A 16,276-nucleotide genomic window follows, 5' to 3' on the forward strand; every position below is an offset into this window, starting at 1 on the left:
TCAAATTCAGTTTCTACTGACACAAATATCAGCCCATATTAAAACTTAAAAAATGCATCATATTTTATAAACTAATCAACTAACTGATCAGCTACAGAGGTCAAATCTATGTAGTAGAGGAAAAAAAGTATAATATTTCCCACTGAAATGTAGAGGACTGGAAGTTTAAAGCAGTATAAAAAAGATTTTAAAATGTGTACTTCAGTAGAGTACTCTGTAATTAGTTACTTTCCATCACTGCCACTAATTAAGTTTACAGCAGACAGTCACCTGTTGTCTAAATGTTATTTACCATCTAATTCTCAGCCTGAGGCTTTTGTCTCTGTACACAACTGCAGAAAATATCGAGCCATTTCCTGCGAGAAGATCAAATAATGAAGATGTGTCTCCGAGATATCTCATGGCCTTTCAGGTGATTCACTGTGCCTGTGTTTTTGCAGAAAGTCAGGGACTGTATAGGACTGTTTGTGCAAGTGATGCAAGCAGACACACACAAACATACTGTATGTGCATGCACAAACGTACACCTGGAGAAACAATGGGACTGTCAACCTCACACAGACACCGACTCTGTACCTTTTCATGGTATACAAGCTCTGCAGAGTGAGAGATGAACAAATCTCTCTTTATTGTAGCGTAAACAGTGCAGAGAGACAAACCCTTTCTCTCCATCTCGCTCTCATCTGGCTCTAATTTCAGTTGGTGTTGAGTTTGCCTCATGAAATGAGAGGAGAATTTTAACTAGCTCTCAGTAGTGAATAAAATACCACTCTTTCTTAGTGCTTCAAGCCTCATTTAAAGCATATTTTAAAAACAAAAAGCACAAACTACATTAAGCATAAAGCCAATGTAAGCAGTGATTGTTTGAGCTATTTGTGTTCCCTGTTTTACAGAAAGTCTAAAAGTGGTGTGTACTAGCTTCCTTTCATTTCAGAATATTTGTAAAGTTACAGTAGGCCTGTAGGTCTATGTAATTACAAGTCTTCTGCAGGCCTTTGGTCGATGCAGCTTGATTTTTTTCCAGGCAGTAACAAGAACTCGTGATGTGAGATCACTACGAGGACAATCACCATTATAAAATGTAAAATAAAAACAATAGATATATATTAAATTCATGCACACAGGAAATTATGGTCTCACACAAGTTATGCAGTCATTTAGTGTCTGTGTTGTTAAGAGGAATGGCAGAAAATTAGAAACAGCTGTGTTAACATACAAATAAATGCCACTTAAGTAAATAGCAAGCTGACCTAATCTTACCTCAGGCCAGCAGAAGCCTTAGAGATGCAGGAGCTGCATGCTGAGTGTGATATACAAGCTGTTGAGGGGCTAAGAAAGTAGGCTATGCATTATTCTTTCACTAACAACAAATAAAAACATTCTATCCCAAAGACTATTCGCTCTTATCCCCACACAGCCTATAGCCCAACTAAACTATTTCATATTGCTAGAAAACTGGTTAACAGGCAAGCAGAGAAGAAGACAAAATAGTTCATTAGAAATAATTAGGCAAAAGGTTAATCAACAGTTGAAATAATGCTTGTTAGCTAAACTTAAAAAGTTTGAAAAATTGATAAACATTCGACACAGTTAGTTAGCTAGATAATGGTTTAGGAGTTGAAATAATTAGTTATAAGTAATAAACAGTTGAAGTAATGTTTATTAGCTAAAACTCAACTGTTTAATTAATGAATGTAAAGTAATAGCAGTTACAACTGAGCATTAAAAGTTGAAACAGATAGCTAAAACTAGCTAATGAATAAACAGTTGACATAGTTAATGGTTTAACAGTTGAAATACTTAGTAAAAGTGATGAATAAATGGTTGAACCTTGGAAAAACCTTTATGTAGTGTTATTTAACATCACTTTGGAACATGATGGGTGGTAAATAAGGCGTACTTGAGCCTTTTCCTTGTACAAAAACATCAACATACTTAACCATTTTATACAAATGACAGAAAATTATAAAATATCTGCACTGATGCACAAAACATATTTTATGAGGGGGAGGAGAGGCAGCCAGCCCAATCTTTATGATTAAGTAGGCATACTAGCCAAAGCTAATTATTTGCTGCGAATATTGGATCAGAGATGAGTTTTCTCTGTCTGTATTATGTATTTGTTTTAATTCAAACAATCATATATACTTTTCTTCTTCTCTCTTTGGCCATTGTTCTATTTAAAATCAAGAAGGCCTTGCGACCCTCCGTGAAGCTTTGGCGACTCCTAGTGGGGGCCCCGATCCCCAAGTTGGAAACTACTGCTTTATATGACCGACATAAACAAATAAGACACTCGAGAGAGAGTGACACGCGAGAAGTTCGGCTATTTCTCTGTAGTTATTCTTAATGCCTGCCACTGGGTCAGATTCAGCCGGCCGAATCAACACAAAATTAAAGTTTCTTGTTCCTGAGTATTTTATGTTAGTTTATAGAACTATTTTAAAATATTTTGTTTTAAAAAGGCAGCAATGTTAAAGTTCTGTTTCTTACTATATTGCACTTTGCACAATAAAAATTATTTACAGTCTGCAACTCCTGGTTTCTGATTCCTTCATATATTGTATCATTTTGTGGGTCCTAGAAAACCCTTTAGTATTAAAAGCCTTCAGTATATAAAGTGATTTACAGTGAAACCTGAACCTTAAAAAATACTGTAATACTAATTTCTGGTCATAATTTGGACACAGCTACAGGGAGAGAGAGGTCAGAGGTCAGAAACAGTTAAACGTAAGAGACGTGAACTAGATTAAACCAGAAAGTCCTGCCTGATGCCAAAGAAAGCAGAGAGACAGTCCGGTGGCACAGTGTGCAACCTCTGGATGATACCTCTCTTTTTGCCTCACTAAAGTATGGCAGGATGCAAACACTCAAGACAACACACTTGTTACATGTGCACACGTAAACGTTATTTGAAGAGAGAGAGAGAGAGAGAGAGAGAGAGACTGACTTCGCTGTGAGTTTGCCTCCAAACATTTGTTAATGACTGACCAGAGGAAGGAATTTTTTTCAACTCTAACAAGATCGCTCTGGTTTGGTGAAAGATAACGGCTATGTGTGTTGACAACGTGTCAGCATAAAGAGGATAAATGTCTGCTGGGGAATATATTTGGTTCTTAAATAGATTTTCAAAATAAATGCAAAATAATATAATCTAGATAAAACTGTCACTTATTGATTTCTTCTCTTTCTGTGTTTTACATGAGGCTGGCACAGTGCAACAGGGGGCTTAAACGACAGGGTAAAGTCTCTTGAGGTGAAATATGTGCATAAGTTATCATGCACAAGGAGGTCTGGCTGTCAGGAAAAACAATGCAATCATGATCAACAAGGTCAGGAAATATTTCTTACAACTACTGCGAACGGCTCAGCAGTGAGAAAACTAACTTACTTTTGTCCTTATTTTCATTTATCACTTGAAGAAATCACTCTCTAAGTATATCTATGATTCTCTTTTAATTAATGTAAAGTTCACTGAAGTTTGAAGGAAACCACCAATTTTCCAAGCAAATTAGTACATTTTTATCACCAGCTATTTCATTTGACCTATTTTATCATCACAACATATATTTTTATAGTCTTTTTCAATGTCTATCTTAGATTTGACTTATTTATTGATTTTCAAAACATTTTATATGAATAACCATCATAACGGACAAAACCCAGGGACAATTGTTGAAAAGAGAAACTAGACTGCAGTGATAGCACAAAGGATAACTCTGCTCCTTTTTCTTAAATCGCCGTCATCAACAAAAGGTACCTTCACACAGCTCCAAACCATGAATTTAAATAGATAAAGTTTCAATCCCAGGTGGATCTCTGTCAGGCCATTAGCCTTACATTTCAAGAGCGTACTATTGAGACACCCCATAAAATAAGTAAGGATACAAATATACATGAGTGAGGGTCCACTTTCTCTGTGCATCACGACTGAGTCTGAAGAAGATGAACCTTTTCAGATAGATAAAGAGGATCAGAACAAAGATAGCAGCATTTTTGTGATATGTCACTCTCGTATGATATCAACAGGTCAGTGTGAAGAGGTTGATTTATGAAACCTACTGAGGGCACACTCTCGATAAAAGTTCAAATCCTCCTGAACCTAGAGCAAGCTCAGTCGATGGCCATCCAGTATGTCAGAGGTCATGAAACTCCCCTTGATTTTAATAATCATAATAATAATGAACTTCATTTGTACAGCACTGCAGATAACAGCAGATAAAGATGAGACAAATCTAAACACAAGGATCATAAAACGTCAAAAAATAATGTTACATTAAATGTTAAATACAGTAGAATGATAACAGCGTCTCCTCCTTCCGTCTGATTGGCTACACTGAAATGTGTGTGACCCCCATTGCGCTTTCAATTTAAAAGCTGGGGTCAGGGTTTTGGGGTCACAGAGTCAGTCAGACTAAAACTTGACAGAACAGGATGAGATAAATGAACACTGGCCGCCGCAGAGGCTGTTAACACCTGTTTGTCTTTCCCCCAGGTTCAAGGACGCAGCTCGTCTCATCGCTCTGAGCTCTGAGCCAGTTTCATCTGGACGGCAGTCAGAATAAGTTGGATCCTGCCAGTCATGAACTTTTATTACATGGTTGAGATTGTGAAGTGATTAGTGAGTACAACTTGTTATATAAGCAATAACATAGCAACAAACAGTAGATAAGCAACAGTCTGTCACCAGAGTTAGTTTACTGTACGTTTATAGATGCTTCTTTTTATCAGTGTTGCTGTTCAATGGTTTTAAAAACTTGTGCAGCCTTAGCTGGTCCTGTGTTCAGGTTTATTTCTTACTGTGTTATTTTTTTTTCTTCTTGCTTGTGTTTATTTGAATCTTTGGCCAGAAAACTAATTTTACAGTTTCATCGGGCTGAATTTTGGCATTATAGAAATATTTAAACCAATTTTCTTTACACAAAGTTTTTAAAAGTCCACTCAAAACAAAGCAAGGGAAGTCTATCTCCACCATCAAACAACCGCTTGAAACAGATCCTGATGCAGATCTCGCCTCTCAAATTAATTCGGCCTGTCCTACTTTTACTACTACCCACTTTGCTCTCTGATTGGCTTCACTCACACAATAAGTTTTCGACATGTTAACCAATGCCTGCGAGCGAGACCGCCACACAGGAGGTGGGGTGCAAATCTTCAGCTGTGATTGGCTGTTGGTCCCGCACACTCCCCACTAGAGCAGCACTGATCCAAGGAGATACTGTTCTGTATGTGTGTACATGTTTGCATGTGTGTGCGTGTGTGAGTGTGTGTGTGTGTGCAATGAGCATACCAGCTGCCAAACAGTCTAACCAGACCAAACCGAGACCTCATTTGAACTTCACAGTTGAGAGTTTTGTGCATTGTTATGTTTGCAGCACATTGACTCATCTTAGAATATTTTCATCACATTATGGCTGATTGTCTGATGCTTAAAGCTGCACTTTCTTGTATGATTTTGGGGGGAAAAAATAGCCAATCTTTATGTTTGTTTTAGTAGAAGAACTGAAATGGCTTACAACAACAAAAACAAGCACCCAGGCAGACACACACACACACACACACCCACACACACACACACACACACAGTCCAGCATATGGCTGAGCAGAACAGCCAGAGGGAGTGCAGCAGCTGGGCTCGTGGAGTGTCATCCTATCCTGTCTCTATTCCAGCCCATTTTGGACCCTCAGCACATTCCTCTGTGAAGCTGCCACCAATGAGTGAAATATAACCACAATACCATTCTGGCAATGCACTTTCATCACACACACATAATGCAGGAGCAAGACAATGTGTTCACTCCGCTCGTCTGTCAATGACACACACACACACTCCACACACCTTGAACCCCCCTTTACTACACCGCACTGGGGTGGATTTTTATCAGCGGTTCCTCTTGTAAAGCCGTTATCTCCTCTGGTGGAGGTTGTAAAAAAAGGGTCATAAAATACAGAGAGAGAGGATGTTTTTGAAGATGGACATGATCTAAATAAAGCATTATTACGTCTCTCTGACACAGACTCGAGCAAAAGTGAATGTTACAGGCTTTTGTATTGAATTGTATTATTAAGTAAGAAGTTAATAAACTGGACAATACTCACTGTACAATATGTTTTCATGGGAAATGAATAATGAAAACAAAACTACTGGTATAATGAAGATGACATCTCATTCATTAATTAAGTCTTGAGTCAGATGATTTATTATCTAACCATGAATCAATTTTACTTTTTTGATATATTAGGGCTGACACTAATTATGTTCTTTATGGATTACTCTGTGAATCATTTTCTCAATTAATCAATTAGTTGTTTGGTCCATAAAATGTTGATCAAAGCCCTCGGTGATGTCCTCCAGTGTCTTATTTTGTCCACAACCCACATCATAGAGGACTAAAGAAACCAGGAAATTTAGAGGTGAACTCAACTCAGCTACTAATCGTTGCAGCTCTAAGATATTGTGATAAGAGCTGAAACGATTAGTGTACACACAATAAACTGATGCAGTATTGGGTTCAGTTAACCTAACACTGCATTGGTGCTATATTGATATTAAAGGTTTAACCCAGTGTTTTTCAGTATGTAGAAATTGTTCAGCAGAACATTTATCAGCTATTATTTTGATAATAAATTAATAATTCTACAGTTTTTTAAAATATATTTTTCAGGGCTTATATTGCCTTTTTAATTGATAGTGACAGCTGAAGAGTGACAGGAAAGGGGGGAGAGAGAGGGGAAGACACACAGCAAAGGGCCATAGGTCAGAGTCAAATCCACGGCCACTGCAACGAGGACTCAGTCTTAGTACATGGGGCGCCAGCTCTATCACGTGAGCTATTTGGGCTCCACATTAATTGTTATTAATATATATATATAATTCTGTATGAAAAATTACTTGACGATCAAATATTTTTCTGTCAATAGACTAATTGATGAGTAAATTAACTGTTGCAGCTCTGTCACTTTTGTATTGATGGATCGATGGTTGGATAAAATTATTTATAGACAAAACAATTAATCGAGAAATTAATTGTTAGTTGCTGCCTTGAGGTCAGCCACTGACTTGTGTCTGCTCTGTAGTGTCACTAACCGCCTGCAGGGGTTGGTCTTGCTCTGAGCCATGACAGCAGCAGTGCAATCTCCTCCTTTGGCACTGACCTGAAGACACAATATTAGCCAAATCTTACAAACATATTTTTTATATTCTCCACTAACACGTGTATGTTTCAGCAAATAAGAAATTCAGATGGTGTTCATTAAACTAGTGAAAAAAGGGGTTGTGTATATTGGTATCGTTCTTAAATGCTGAATTACAGATGCTATTTATTATATTCATGGTTATTAACTGCTTGAACACAATCAAGGCAACAATCTACTTAAATGCTGTAACATTGCTGAGGTAGTGCTGCTCTTTGATGAGAGCTCCACTCTGCACCGTGCTGAACCTGGTACTGAGGCTTCAGCTCAACGTGAGTCTTTGAGGAATTCCTATTGTGCTTAGTTCACATAACCACGGCTTTCCCTGTGATTGGACTGATCTGATCTTAGAGGGCTTAAAGGGGCTGGTTGAAAACATCTGATTCCTCCACATTAGCAGCGAGGCACAGTCTGGTGAGTATCATCTTTTTACAGCTTTTGTTGACATATTGTACTTAATCAAATGTTAAGTTAAATATTAACTTAAGACATTACAAATTTTACTGTTTCAGATTTTGTATTTTACTTTTGTTAATATGTGGAATTTCTGCACGTTGTTAATCCAGTCAAGTTGTGTCAAGTGTCAAGCGGTCACATGAAACTGTGCATTCCTGTTTTCTGAACAATAATTATGAAGTCTCTAGAAAATCTTTGTGTTTGGTGTTCTTAAGAAGACAAACATGTTGATAATTTAGTACCACGATTAGATAAAGAAATTAACAAAGCATGCATGAGTGCACCTGTTTCTTATGCACAAAGATGTGAATATAAAGTGAGCTGGCTAATGAGGTAAAAACATCTTAATCCCCTGAAGCAGGAGCATATCTGAACGGTAATCTTTGTACATGTTCTCTCTGTAGGTGGCCTGTGGAACGAGTTTAAGGTCATGGTGAATGTGACTACGGTCATGAAGGCAGTGAGTCTGCTTGTTGCAGAACTCATCAGCTACATCACCGACTGGTTCCAGACCAAACCAGCATGGGCCAACCTAGAAGTGCTGGAGGACACAGAACTGAAGACCACTGGAGGCGGTGAGTCAGATACAAGAAGAATCTATAAACCTGCAGACATGCTGCACTTTTTAGAAGGAAATTCATTGTCTTTATAATTAAAACTAATTAACAGTTTGGACAGAGGTCAAAATTTTTACTTTTGGTGTCTGAGATTACGTATGACAGCCCACAGATTAATCCACAAACTCTTATTATTACAGATATTTAATGACTCTTTCATCTGAACATAATGACTTACTATTTAAGAAGAAGAGTGAGCGACATTTTGGTTAAATAATGCTCCTCTGTCTCTTTCAGTCCATGAGCAACACAAGGCCAAATCTCTATGGGAGAAGACTGGAGCAGTGGTCATGGTTGTACGGCGACCTGGATGATTATTGTGCAGAGAGGTATGAAATGACAGTGACAGTGCATATCAATAAACAAGAATTATCCAGAAGGCTAGTTTCCATCCATAGTCCTCTAAGTTAGTATTGAGATCTGCGCAGTCATGTGACTAGTTAACTTTCTATTTGATTCTCTCTGTCCTTCCCTCTCCAGGAGGCTGCTGAGCTGTCCTCTCTGAAGTCCCAGCTGCAGGACCTTGATGTCCCTCTGTTCGCTGTGGTAAAAGAAAATCTGGGAAAAGAGCTGGACTACTTCAAGAAGTACTTCGCTGGGAAGGTCTACGTGGATCAGAAGGTCCGCTTTTGCAAAACCCTCTCCTACACATGGCTTTAAGATATTAAGTGAAACATGGAAAGGTTACATCATTTAAGACAATAAGCCTATTTTACATTGCTCTTATAGAGGAAGTTCTACGGCCCTCGAGAGAGAAAGATGTGTTTCTCCATGTTCCTGCGTATTGGCGTATGGAGGAACCTCTGGCGGGCCTACCGCAGGGGCTTCAGTGGAAACCTAGGAGGTGAAGGACTTATCCTGGGTGGAGTCTTCGTCATTGGGCCTGGAGATCAGGTAGGCAGTAATTTACACAATGAATATTTACTAAGTGTATATCTGGTTGGGTTATGATTGTGTTTTTTTCCCACAGGGTATTCTACTGGAGCACCGCGAGAAGGAGTTTGGGGATAAAGTGAATACTCTGGCAGTGCTCAGAACAGCCCGCAAAATGCAAGACGCCGTAGCAAAATAGACCTCAAAATGTGAATGAATGGACCTATCAATGGGTGCAGCATGTTTTCACGTGCATGTCTGTATTCTTTAAGCCTAACCCAGGAGTTTTTCTCTACACCACTCCAACAAGCTGTAATGTACTCATATTACATTTGCTCTATTTTATAAATCCAATGCATTCACCCTTTGCTATTATGTTGTGCAGTGACACAACTTCGTGGTTTAAAATGTGCCACTTTAACTGTTTATTAACCCGCATTGTCTGCATTTTCTGCTCTTGGTTATGTGATGGTCTTTTTGTGTGTTTTAATGAAGACCTGTCTCTAAACTCTGCTGAGGGAACAGCTCTGATGCTCGCACACAAATCTCAACACCTTTAACCAGGTGGTCTTGGTCTGACATGAGGGGGTATTTGACTGTTGGAGTGATGCAGCACATTTTGTGTTTGGCATCTAATAAACCAATAAACCCAGTCGTGGTTAAAGAAAGATTATCTGCTTATTCACGTGTCCATGTATCTGTGTTTTGCCTCGCCTTGGGCCTTCACATACATCCATGTCAATCTTCCTCGCCCGTCATCTTTTTCGATTAGTTGTCCCTGCTCGCCTGGATCGTTTAATACGCCTGCGCCGATCTGTTTACAAAACCGCTTCATCAGAGAGGCGCTGCTTGTCGCCTCATTGATTCTGGTGAGTGTGCATTTATTACAAAACTCCCCCATTCACTTCAAATCACAGATACAGCTTCTAAACAGGTGTCACTTATGCAGCAAGCCCTGCCAGTCCAGACTCAAGCGACCTAATCGATAGCCGAGCGAACGTTAACTGCTAATCTATCGACCGTTTGTCTCCAACGTTACGCGCCTAGCAACAGTAACTTTGTTGGGAACTTAAAATAAGCAGTTGTTACGTAATTATCACTCTTAGCAACACCAGAAATGGTAAAATATCCGAGTCCCACTCGTTTACAATGTTGTTTTTAGCTGGTAGATGATTGATTACACATTGACAGTAACAAGGTCATCACCTGCTCATAGCTGTGGTTGTGACCTCCATAGATATACACAATAAAGGCCTATATTATGTATATCTATGGTGACCTCACCCTAACATAAAGTGGAAGAAGTGTTCAGCTCACATGTCACAACTAATAACATCATGCGTTCAAAATTACTATTACTGTGATTTTAAAAAGAAAAAATGTATTTATGAATTTGTATTACAAATGATTAAGGCAGAACAAACAAGACATAGGATATCACACAGCTGCTGCTAAGCTAATGATGAACTCAATGACACATTAATGACAGGTACAGATCCAGTTGGGTGTGTTGGACACTATTTATTAAAGTTGCAGCTTTGTTCAGCTAAGAACTGGATCAGGGTTGATGCTGTGTTAAAGTGTTTTAAGTCCCCTATACTTTTTTATTACAAAGTGGGGATTTATTAATTGGTAAACATCGTTTACTTGAGTATTTTATCTAAATTATCTAAAGTAAATTAAAGCGCATCATGCAGAATGTCTCTCTTCAGATTGTAATATTGTCAAGATACAATTTATGCCAAATCATATTATATTTTATGTCAACATATGTTTGTATGAAAAGTATTCAAAGTAATTGTCAACCATAGCTGACAAATAAAATGTAGTGGAGTGAAAATATATATGTATAATATGTAGTAAAGTAGCAGCAAATGGAAATAGTCAAGTAAAGTACCCTTAAATGTGGACGGTGGACGGTGGAGGAAGTAATCACATCATTTACTTAAATAAAATTAGCAATAACACCATGAGAAAATACTCCATTATAAGTTTAGACTCTGCATCTTCAGAGTTTTTCCGAAGTAAAGTAAGTATCTGATTGAGATGGAGCTCATTTTACTACAAAATATACTGTTTGTTAATTCAATTTATAAAACATTAGCTGATAAAAAAATCTGACTAACTCTAACTGTTATAATGTAGAAAGTACAGCCGTAAGTAGAGGTTCTTAGTTAATTCTAGTATCATCCAGGCATCTCCTTAATATTATAAACAAATATTTATTAGACGTGTGGTTTACAAAGTATTGGGCAACCCTAACTACAGCTAATGTTGACAGCTCTTTTCATTACTTGCTCTGCATTCACATTCAAGGAATCTAGACTCTTCCTTGTGTTGTAGGCGTGGGCGTCTGTGTCTATTGGCTGCTGCTGGTGTCGTTTTTTTCAGCACTTTGTTCTCCCCAGTTATAAAGTGCCAGATCACAAATGCACTTGGGTTATTTACTGTTTGACACTGGATGAGCTAAAACCCAGGAGAAAAAGTATTGCTTCACATTTTGGAAACGGACAAAAGTTAGTATAAGACATTCTTACTTTTCAACCGGTTATAGACATAAGATAACACATAAGTCATTTTGTTTTCTTGTGTAGTGCCTTACAGATCATATTGACTTGTGCATGATGTTTTCTGTGCAGCATATCGTAAACTGTATTGCGTTTTTTAGAGTCATTTATGTGTTGACGTGTTTACCACACAAGAGAGCTCAAAGTGCAAGAATAGGAAGTTTGTGTGCAAATGGCGAGCTGTCACACTCCAGTAAGATGATCAAGATAAGAACCGCATTTTACACTTTATTATTTTTTTTTCATTTTGATATTACACACTCCGCAGGGGAAAGTATATTCATATTGTAAGCATAAAGAAAACCTGGCTAACTGGTTTAACAGTAAGTATAACGTTTTACCTTGGTAGTCTAGACATGCAGAGAGATGCCAAGGTTTTGTTTTTTTCTGTAAAATCAAATACTGGCTCATTAAAAAAAGGGCTTGCAGTACCGGTGGATTTTATTGTCTTTGAAAAGGTTAGTCAGTATTGTTATATTATATTAGTTTTTATCTTTATTTAGTTAGTTTCCAGTGTGGATTTGATCATTTTAGTTTAGTTTTTATTTAGTTTTTATTAGTTTCAGTGTTAGTTATTTTTTTAATGATTATTTGGGAGATATTTATCGGCGGCAAGACTGAAGTTCAAAACAGGTATTACAATACAAACAATGACTCACAGTCGTGTAAACGCCTTCTCATGCTTGTTGTGTTAAAACAAACTGACAAAGACTAAAACTTTGAACAAAAAATTCTGTATATTTTTATTTTATTTGAGTATAGTTTTGTAAATGCACAATATTTAATTCAGTTTTTTTTTTTTTTTTTCAGAAGTATAGTCTCTATTTATCTAACTATAAACCACTTGTGCCATAGTGGTTTAACTTTCAAAGAAAAGGCTTGTGTTTCTTTCTTTGTTTGTAGTCAGAAGGTCAGACTTTTTCTGCGGCCCGATGCTGGCTCTGTCCAGGTCTTCGACAGCTTTGAGGTGGAGGCTGTCCCTGCGCTGCTCTGCCCTCCCTCTGGGGAGCACTACCGTGAGCAGCGAGCCCTCCACCGCAACCTGGCCGCAGTTTCTAAGAACCCAGACTGCTCTGTTTCACCAAAGTAAAGCCAAAGCCAGTCCCGACCCAAACAAGCCCGCTTCAGGCAAGGACATATTTGATTGCCTACGCAGTTAACTGCTCTCCACCGTAAGAGAGCGTGTAGTAGAAACAGTGTTACAGTCGTGACTCGTGCACAGCTTTTCCCCCCGTTGCTGCAATGACTCTAGACCTTCATGACAATGAATGTGTTATGAAATGTAATGGCAATGTTTAAGAACCTACACCTTTTGACCTGGTCATTGTAAACTCATGCACAGCCAGTTCAAGACGGTATTATATGCATGTAACCTTTAGCCCTGTTTCTAACTGCACTCTATGTCCAAGGAAATGAGATGTTTAGACTTCACTGAGCAGCTAAGGACATGATAAGACCTATCGTAGCGCCACGCTATCTGTTTACTGCCCGAGAACTCAGGAATGTGTAACTTCGACTCGTCGCTCTTCCGAGTCCATTCATGGATGACTTGAATAAACTACAGAAAGACAAGATCACACTTTGTATGCTTCATTTAAAGAAATAGCTACGAGAGAAAGTAGACAAAATCAATAAGCCATTTAATAATAATGGTTTTATCTTAAAGCACTGCTCATAGATATAAATACATCACACTGGAGCTGAAACAGTAGAAGTAGAATTACAGTAAATTGTCTGGCAACTATTTTTGATAAGGTCTTTTTATATTAAATATCTTTGGAGTAATTGTTGGCCAAAAAATGCATTTGAAGACCTTGGGCTCACAAAAAAGGTTTCCAGAATGACACACAGCTACTTTCAAAAATAACAAATTATGGTTATCCTGAATAGCATCTCACCTCCTTATTAAGTATTTAAGATATGTAATCTCACAGATGAGGTTTAGATTAGAGTAAGAGACTAGGCTGGTTAAAAGAAAAAAGACCCTATCACAATGATTCTGATACAGCACCACAAACACGAAAACTTCAAGCTGTGTCTTGTTTGTCTTGCAGCCTAAGGGAGATTTAAGGTCTCCTTATGTAAGCGGTAGCAATGAAAGAAAAAAAATGATTTGCAGTGAGAAGTGCAAATATGAACTAATCTGCACATCTAGCAAAGTCAAAGAAAACTGCCAAAACCGTATTGTCAAAGTAAAGAATGTTTCTTCTGCATTAGGACTGTGTCAGACTTATTTCTCTCCCCATGTTGTTGCCTTTTTGTGCCGCAGTGTTGTCCGGGCTGGAGGGGGAACTGTTTGGGATGGGGATGTGGTCGTTGGGTCTGGGCGCTGTCGGAGCTGCGCTAGCCGGGATCTTCCTGGCCAACACTGATCTGTGTCTGCAGAAAACTGCCAACGCAACGCTGGAGCACCTCGAAGATACTGACCTGCGCTCCACCATTGACAGTAGGCAGGCTTTCTGATTGGCTGTTCAATAATGTCACCCAGCAACAAGCCCGTTTGTCTTAACGCCAGCTGTTGTTAAACCCCATTAGGAGGTTTAACATTAATCAGCACAAGAATTGGCTTCTCTTTACTGTTTGTATGCATTGTACATGCACTGAAATATGTTTTGTGTGGCTTTTAAGGCAAAGCTGCTTTCTCAAATCTGCTGGTATTACAGATCACTGTAAAGGTCTTTGCCCTGAGCTGAAGGCTGTGTTACTGTGTTATTCTTAAGCATATAGAACTTCAGTGTGACCATGAACATTTTGAAGGCTGCATCTTTTATCCTCCACACTATGGCTTTATTGAATTTTTGCAGCAGTAAAATCCTTGTGAGTTCTTTTCATCAGAGATCTTGGAGCCTTGTTTTAAAAACCGCCGCTTCTTGCTTTGTCTGCAGATGACAAGGTCGTCAAAGCAAACAGCCTGTGGGAGATGAACGGGGCTGTGGTCATGGCCGTACGACGACCTGGATGATTTTTGTGCAGAGAGGTGACGAAGAGGGTGTTATACACGACTCTGCATGCATCTGAAATTGAAACCGTGTGGGAAATAGTTTTCCTGATGGTGTAATCTCTCTCTCTCTCTCTCTCTGTAGGAGGCCTCTGAGCTGTCCTCTCTGAAGCCCCAGCTGGAAGAGCTTGGGGTCCCTCTGGTCGCTGTGGTGAAGGAGAACGTCGGCACAGAGATCCAGGACTTCAGACCGCACTTCGCTGGGGACGTCTACATAGACGAACAGGTTAGCAGTGGTAGATAACATCACTCTCTCCAGATCTCACCCGCATGTTTCATGTTCTCTCACTCTTTCTCTCCAGATCTCTGGATTAGGGTGTTCTTATATAGTTTGTTTGAGCTTGTAAATATTTAAATAGTTAATTTGATCTTCTCCCTCCCTTTTTAGATTCATTTTAACACTTTTACTTCAAATACACAACGTCCCTGTAGTGAGTTGGTCATTATTTGGCTAAATAATGTGTGTATAATGTCAATTTTGTATTCAATTGGTAAAATAAATCCATCGTATTACAGAAAATCACGTGAAATTAAATGTGTGATTGTAGAAACGCTTCTACGGCCCGCTGCAGAGGAAGATGGGGGGTCTGGGGTTCATTCGCCTCGGAGTGTGGCAGAACTTCTTGCGGGCCTGGAGGTCCGGTTACCAGGGCAACATGAACGGCGAGGGCTTCATCCTGGGGGGAGTGTTTGTCATCGGGCCGGGAGACCAGGTAGCAAGGCAAACGTTCTGACTTTGTAAAAGTTTTTACAAAACATCTGTCTGTATTTTAACCACACGTTGTGTTTGCAGGGGATTCTCCTGGAACACCGCGAGAAGGAGTTCGGCGATAAAGTGGACACTGCAGATGTTTTAGAGGCCGTTAAGAAAATTGTACCAGTGAAATAAGTTTTTTTTTTTTTTTTTTTGTCCTAACATCAATGGCAAAAGGTAAAGGCATTTAGATCAAAACTAGAATTAAGAAAAAAAATGCAACTTGACACTGGAGTCAAAGTCCATCCATCACTGAAATACTTATATTGTAATGACACTTGAGTCTGTTTGCGTTGTATAATATCACACTATTGCACATTCATTTACTGTTGGTTACGAAATTCTTGATGTGAAATACAGGACTTATGAATGACTACTCCTCTTTACCTCTAAAGAAATTCAGAAGCTTTTTTGTGTTTAGACGGGTATTAAAAATAGGTAGAAAGGGACATTAACGGCAGCATTTCCATTCAGGTACGTTAACCATTAAATTTAAGATCACTTGAAGTCTTCCCTTTAGAGAGGAACATAATTGAACCTGCTGAATTACACCTTTTATTAATTATTACTCTGTCAGTGGTACGTTTTTAATAACGTTATCTCCGTCTGCTTCTCCTGGTCAGGCACCTAAACGGGCCTTCAACGTGGCAGACGAGTGTGTGTGTGAGGTCTGTGTGTGTGTGATAATGACAACTTGACTCTAAACTCAACACTGAGGGGAGCAGGTTCGATGCTCAAACACATAACAGATTCAGCCGCTGTCGCCATGTTGAGGAGAGTTTTTGGTGCCTGAAGCAAGGCGTTGCTTGCATGTGTG

At 38.9% G+C, this 16,276-nt stretch overlaps 2 protein-coding genes across 3 annotated transcripts; both read left to right on the plus strand.

Annotated features, from left to right (window-relative positions):
• The first annotated feature begins 5,099 nt into the window (after positions 1-5,099).
• Positions 5,100-9,572, plus strand: LOC118329585 (peroxiredoxin-like 2A). The gene is made up of 6 exons (XM_035663811.1): positions 5,100-5,139; positions 8,055-8,225; positions 8,505-8,596; positions 8,748-8,888; positions 8,997-9,161; positions 9,238-9,572. Exons 1-6 carry the CDS (start codon positions 5,100-5,102, stop codon positions 9,337-9,339), a joined length of 711 nt encoding a protein of 236 aa, XP_035519704.1. The 3' UTR covers positions 9,340-9,572.
• A 337-nt stretch (positions 9,573-9,909) lies between these two features.
• LOC118329517 (peroxiredoxin-like 2A) lies at positions 9,910-15,651 on the plus strand. 2 transcript variants are annotated; one of them, XM_035663734.1, is made up of 7 exons: positions 9,922-10,009; positions 12,611-12,835; positions 13,977-14,153; positions 14,593-14,684; positions 14,791-14,931; positions 15,254-15,418; positions 15,499-15,651. In XM_035663734.1, the coding sequence occupies exons 2-7, from the start codon at positions 12,640-12,642 to the stop codon at positions 15,592-15,594; spliced, it is 867 nt and encodes a 288-aa protein (XP_035519627.1). In that variant the 5' UTR covers positions 9,922-10,009; positions 12,611-12,639; the 3' UTR covers positions 15,595-15,651. The 2 variants fall into 2 exon arrangements, with proteins under 2 accessions (XP_035519628.1, XP_035519627.1); XM_035663735.1 differs by lacking the exon at positions 12,611-12,835 and having other exon boundaries at positions 9,910-10,009.
• Positions 15,652-16,276: the final 625 nt, after the last annotated feature.

The sequence above is a fragment of the Morone saxatilis genome, unplaced genomic scaffold (assembly GCF_004916995.1).
Source record: "Morone saxatilis isolate NCDOM2014 unplaced genomic scaffold, NCSU_SB_2.0 Contig19, whole genome shotgun sequence".
NCBI classification, from domain to species: domain Eukaryota; kingdom Metazoa; phylum Chordata; class Actinopteri; family Moronidae; genus Morone; species Morone saxatilis.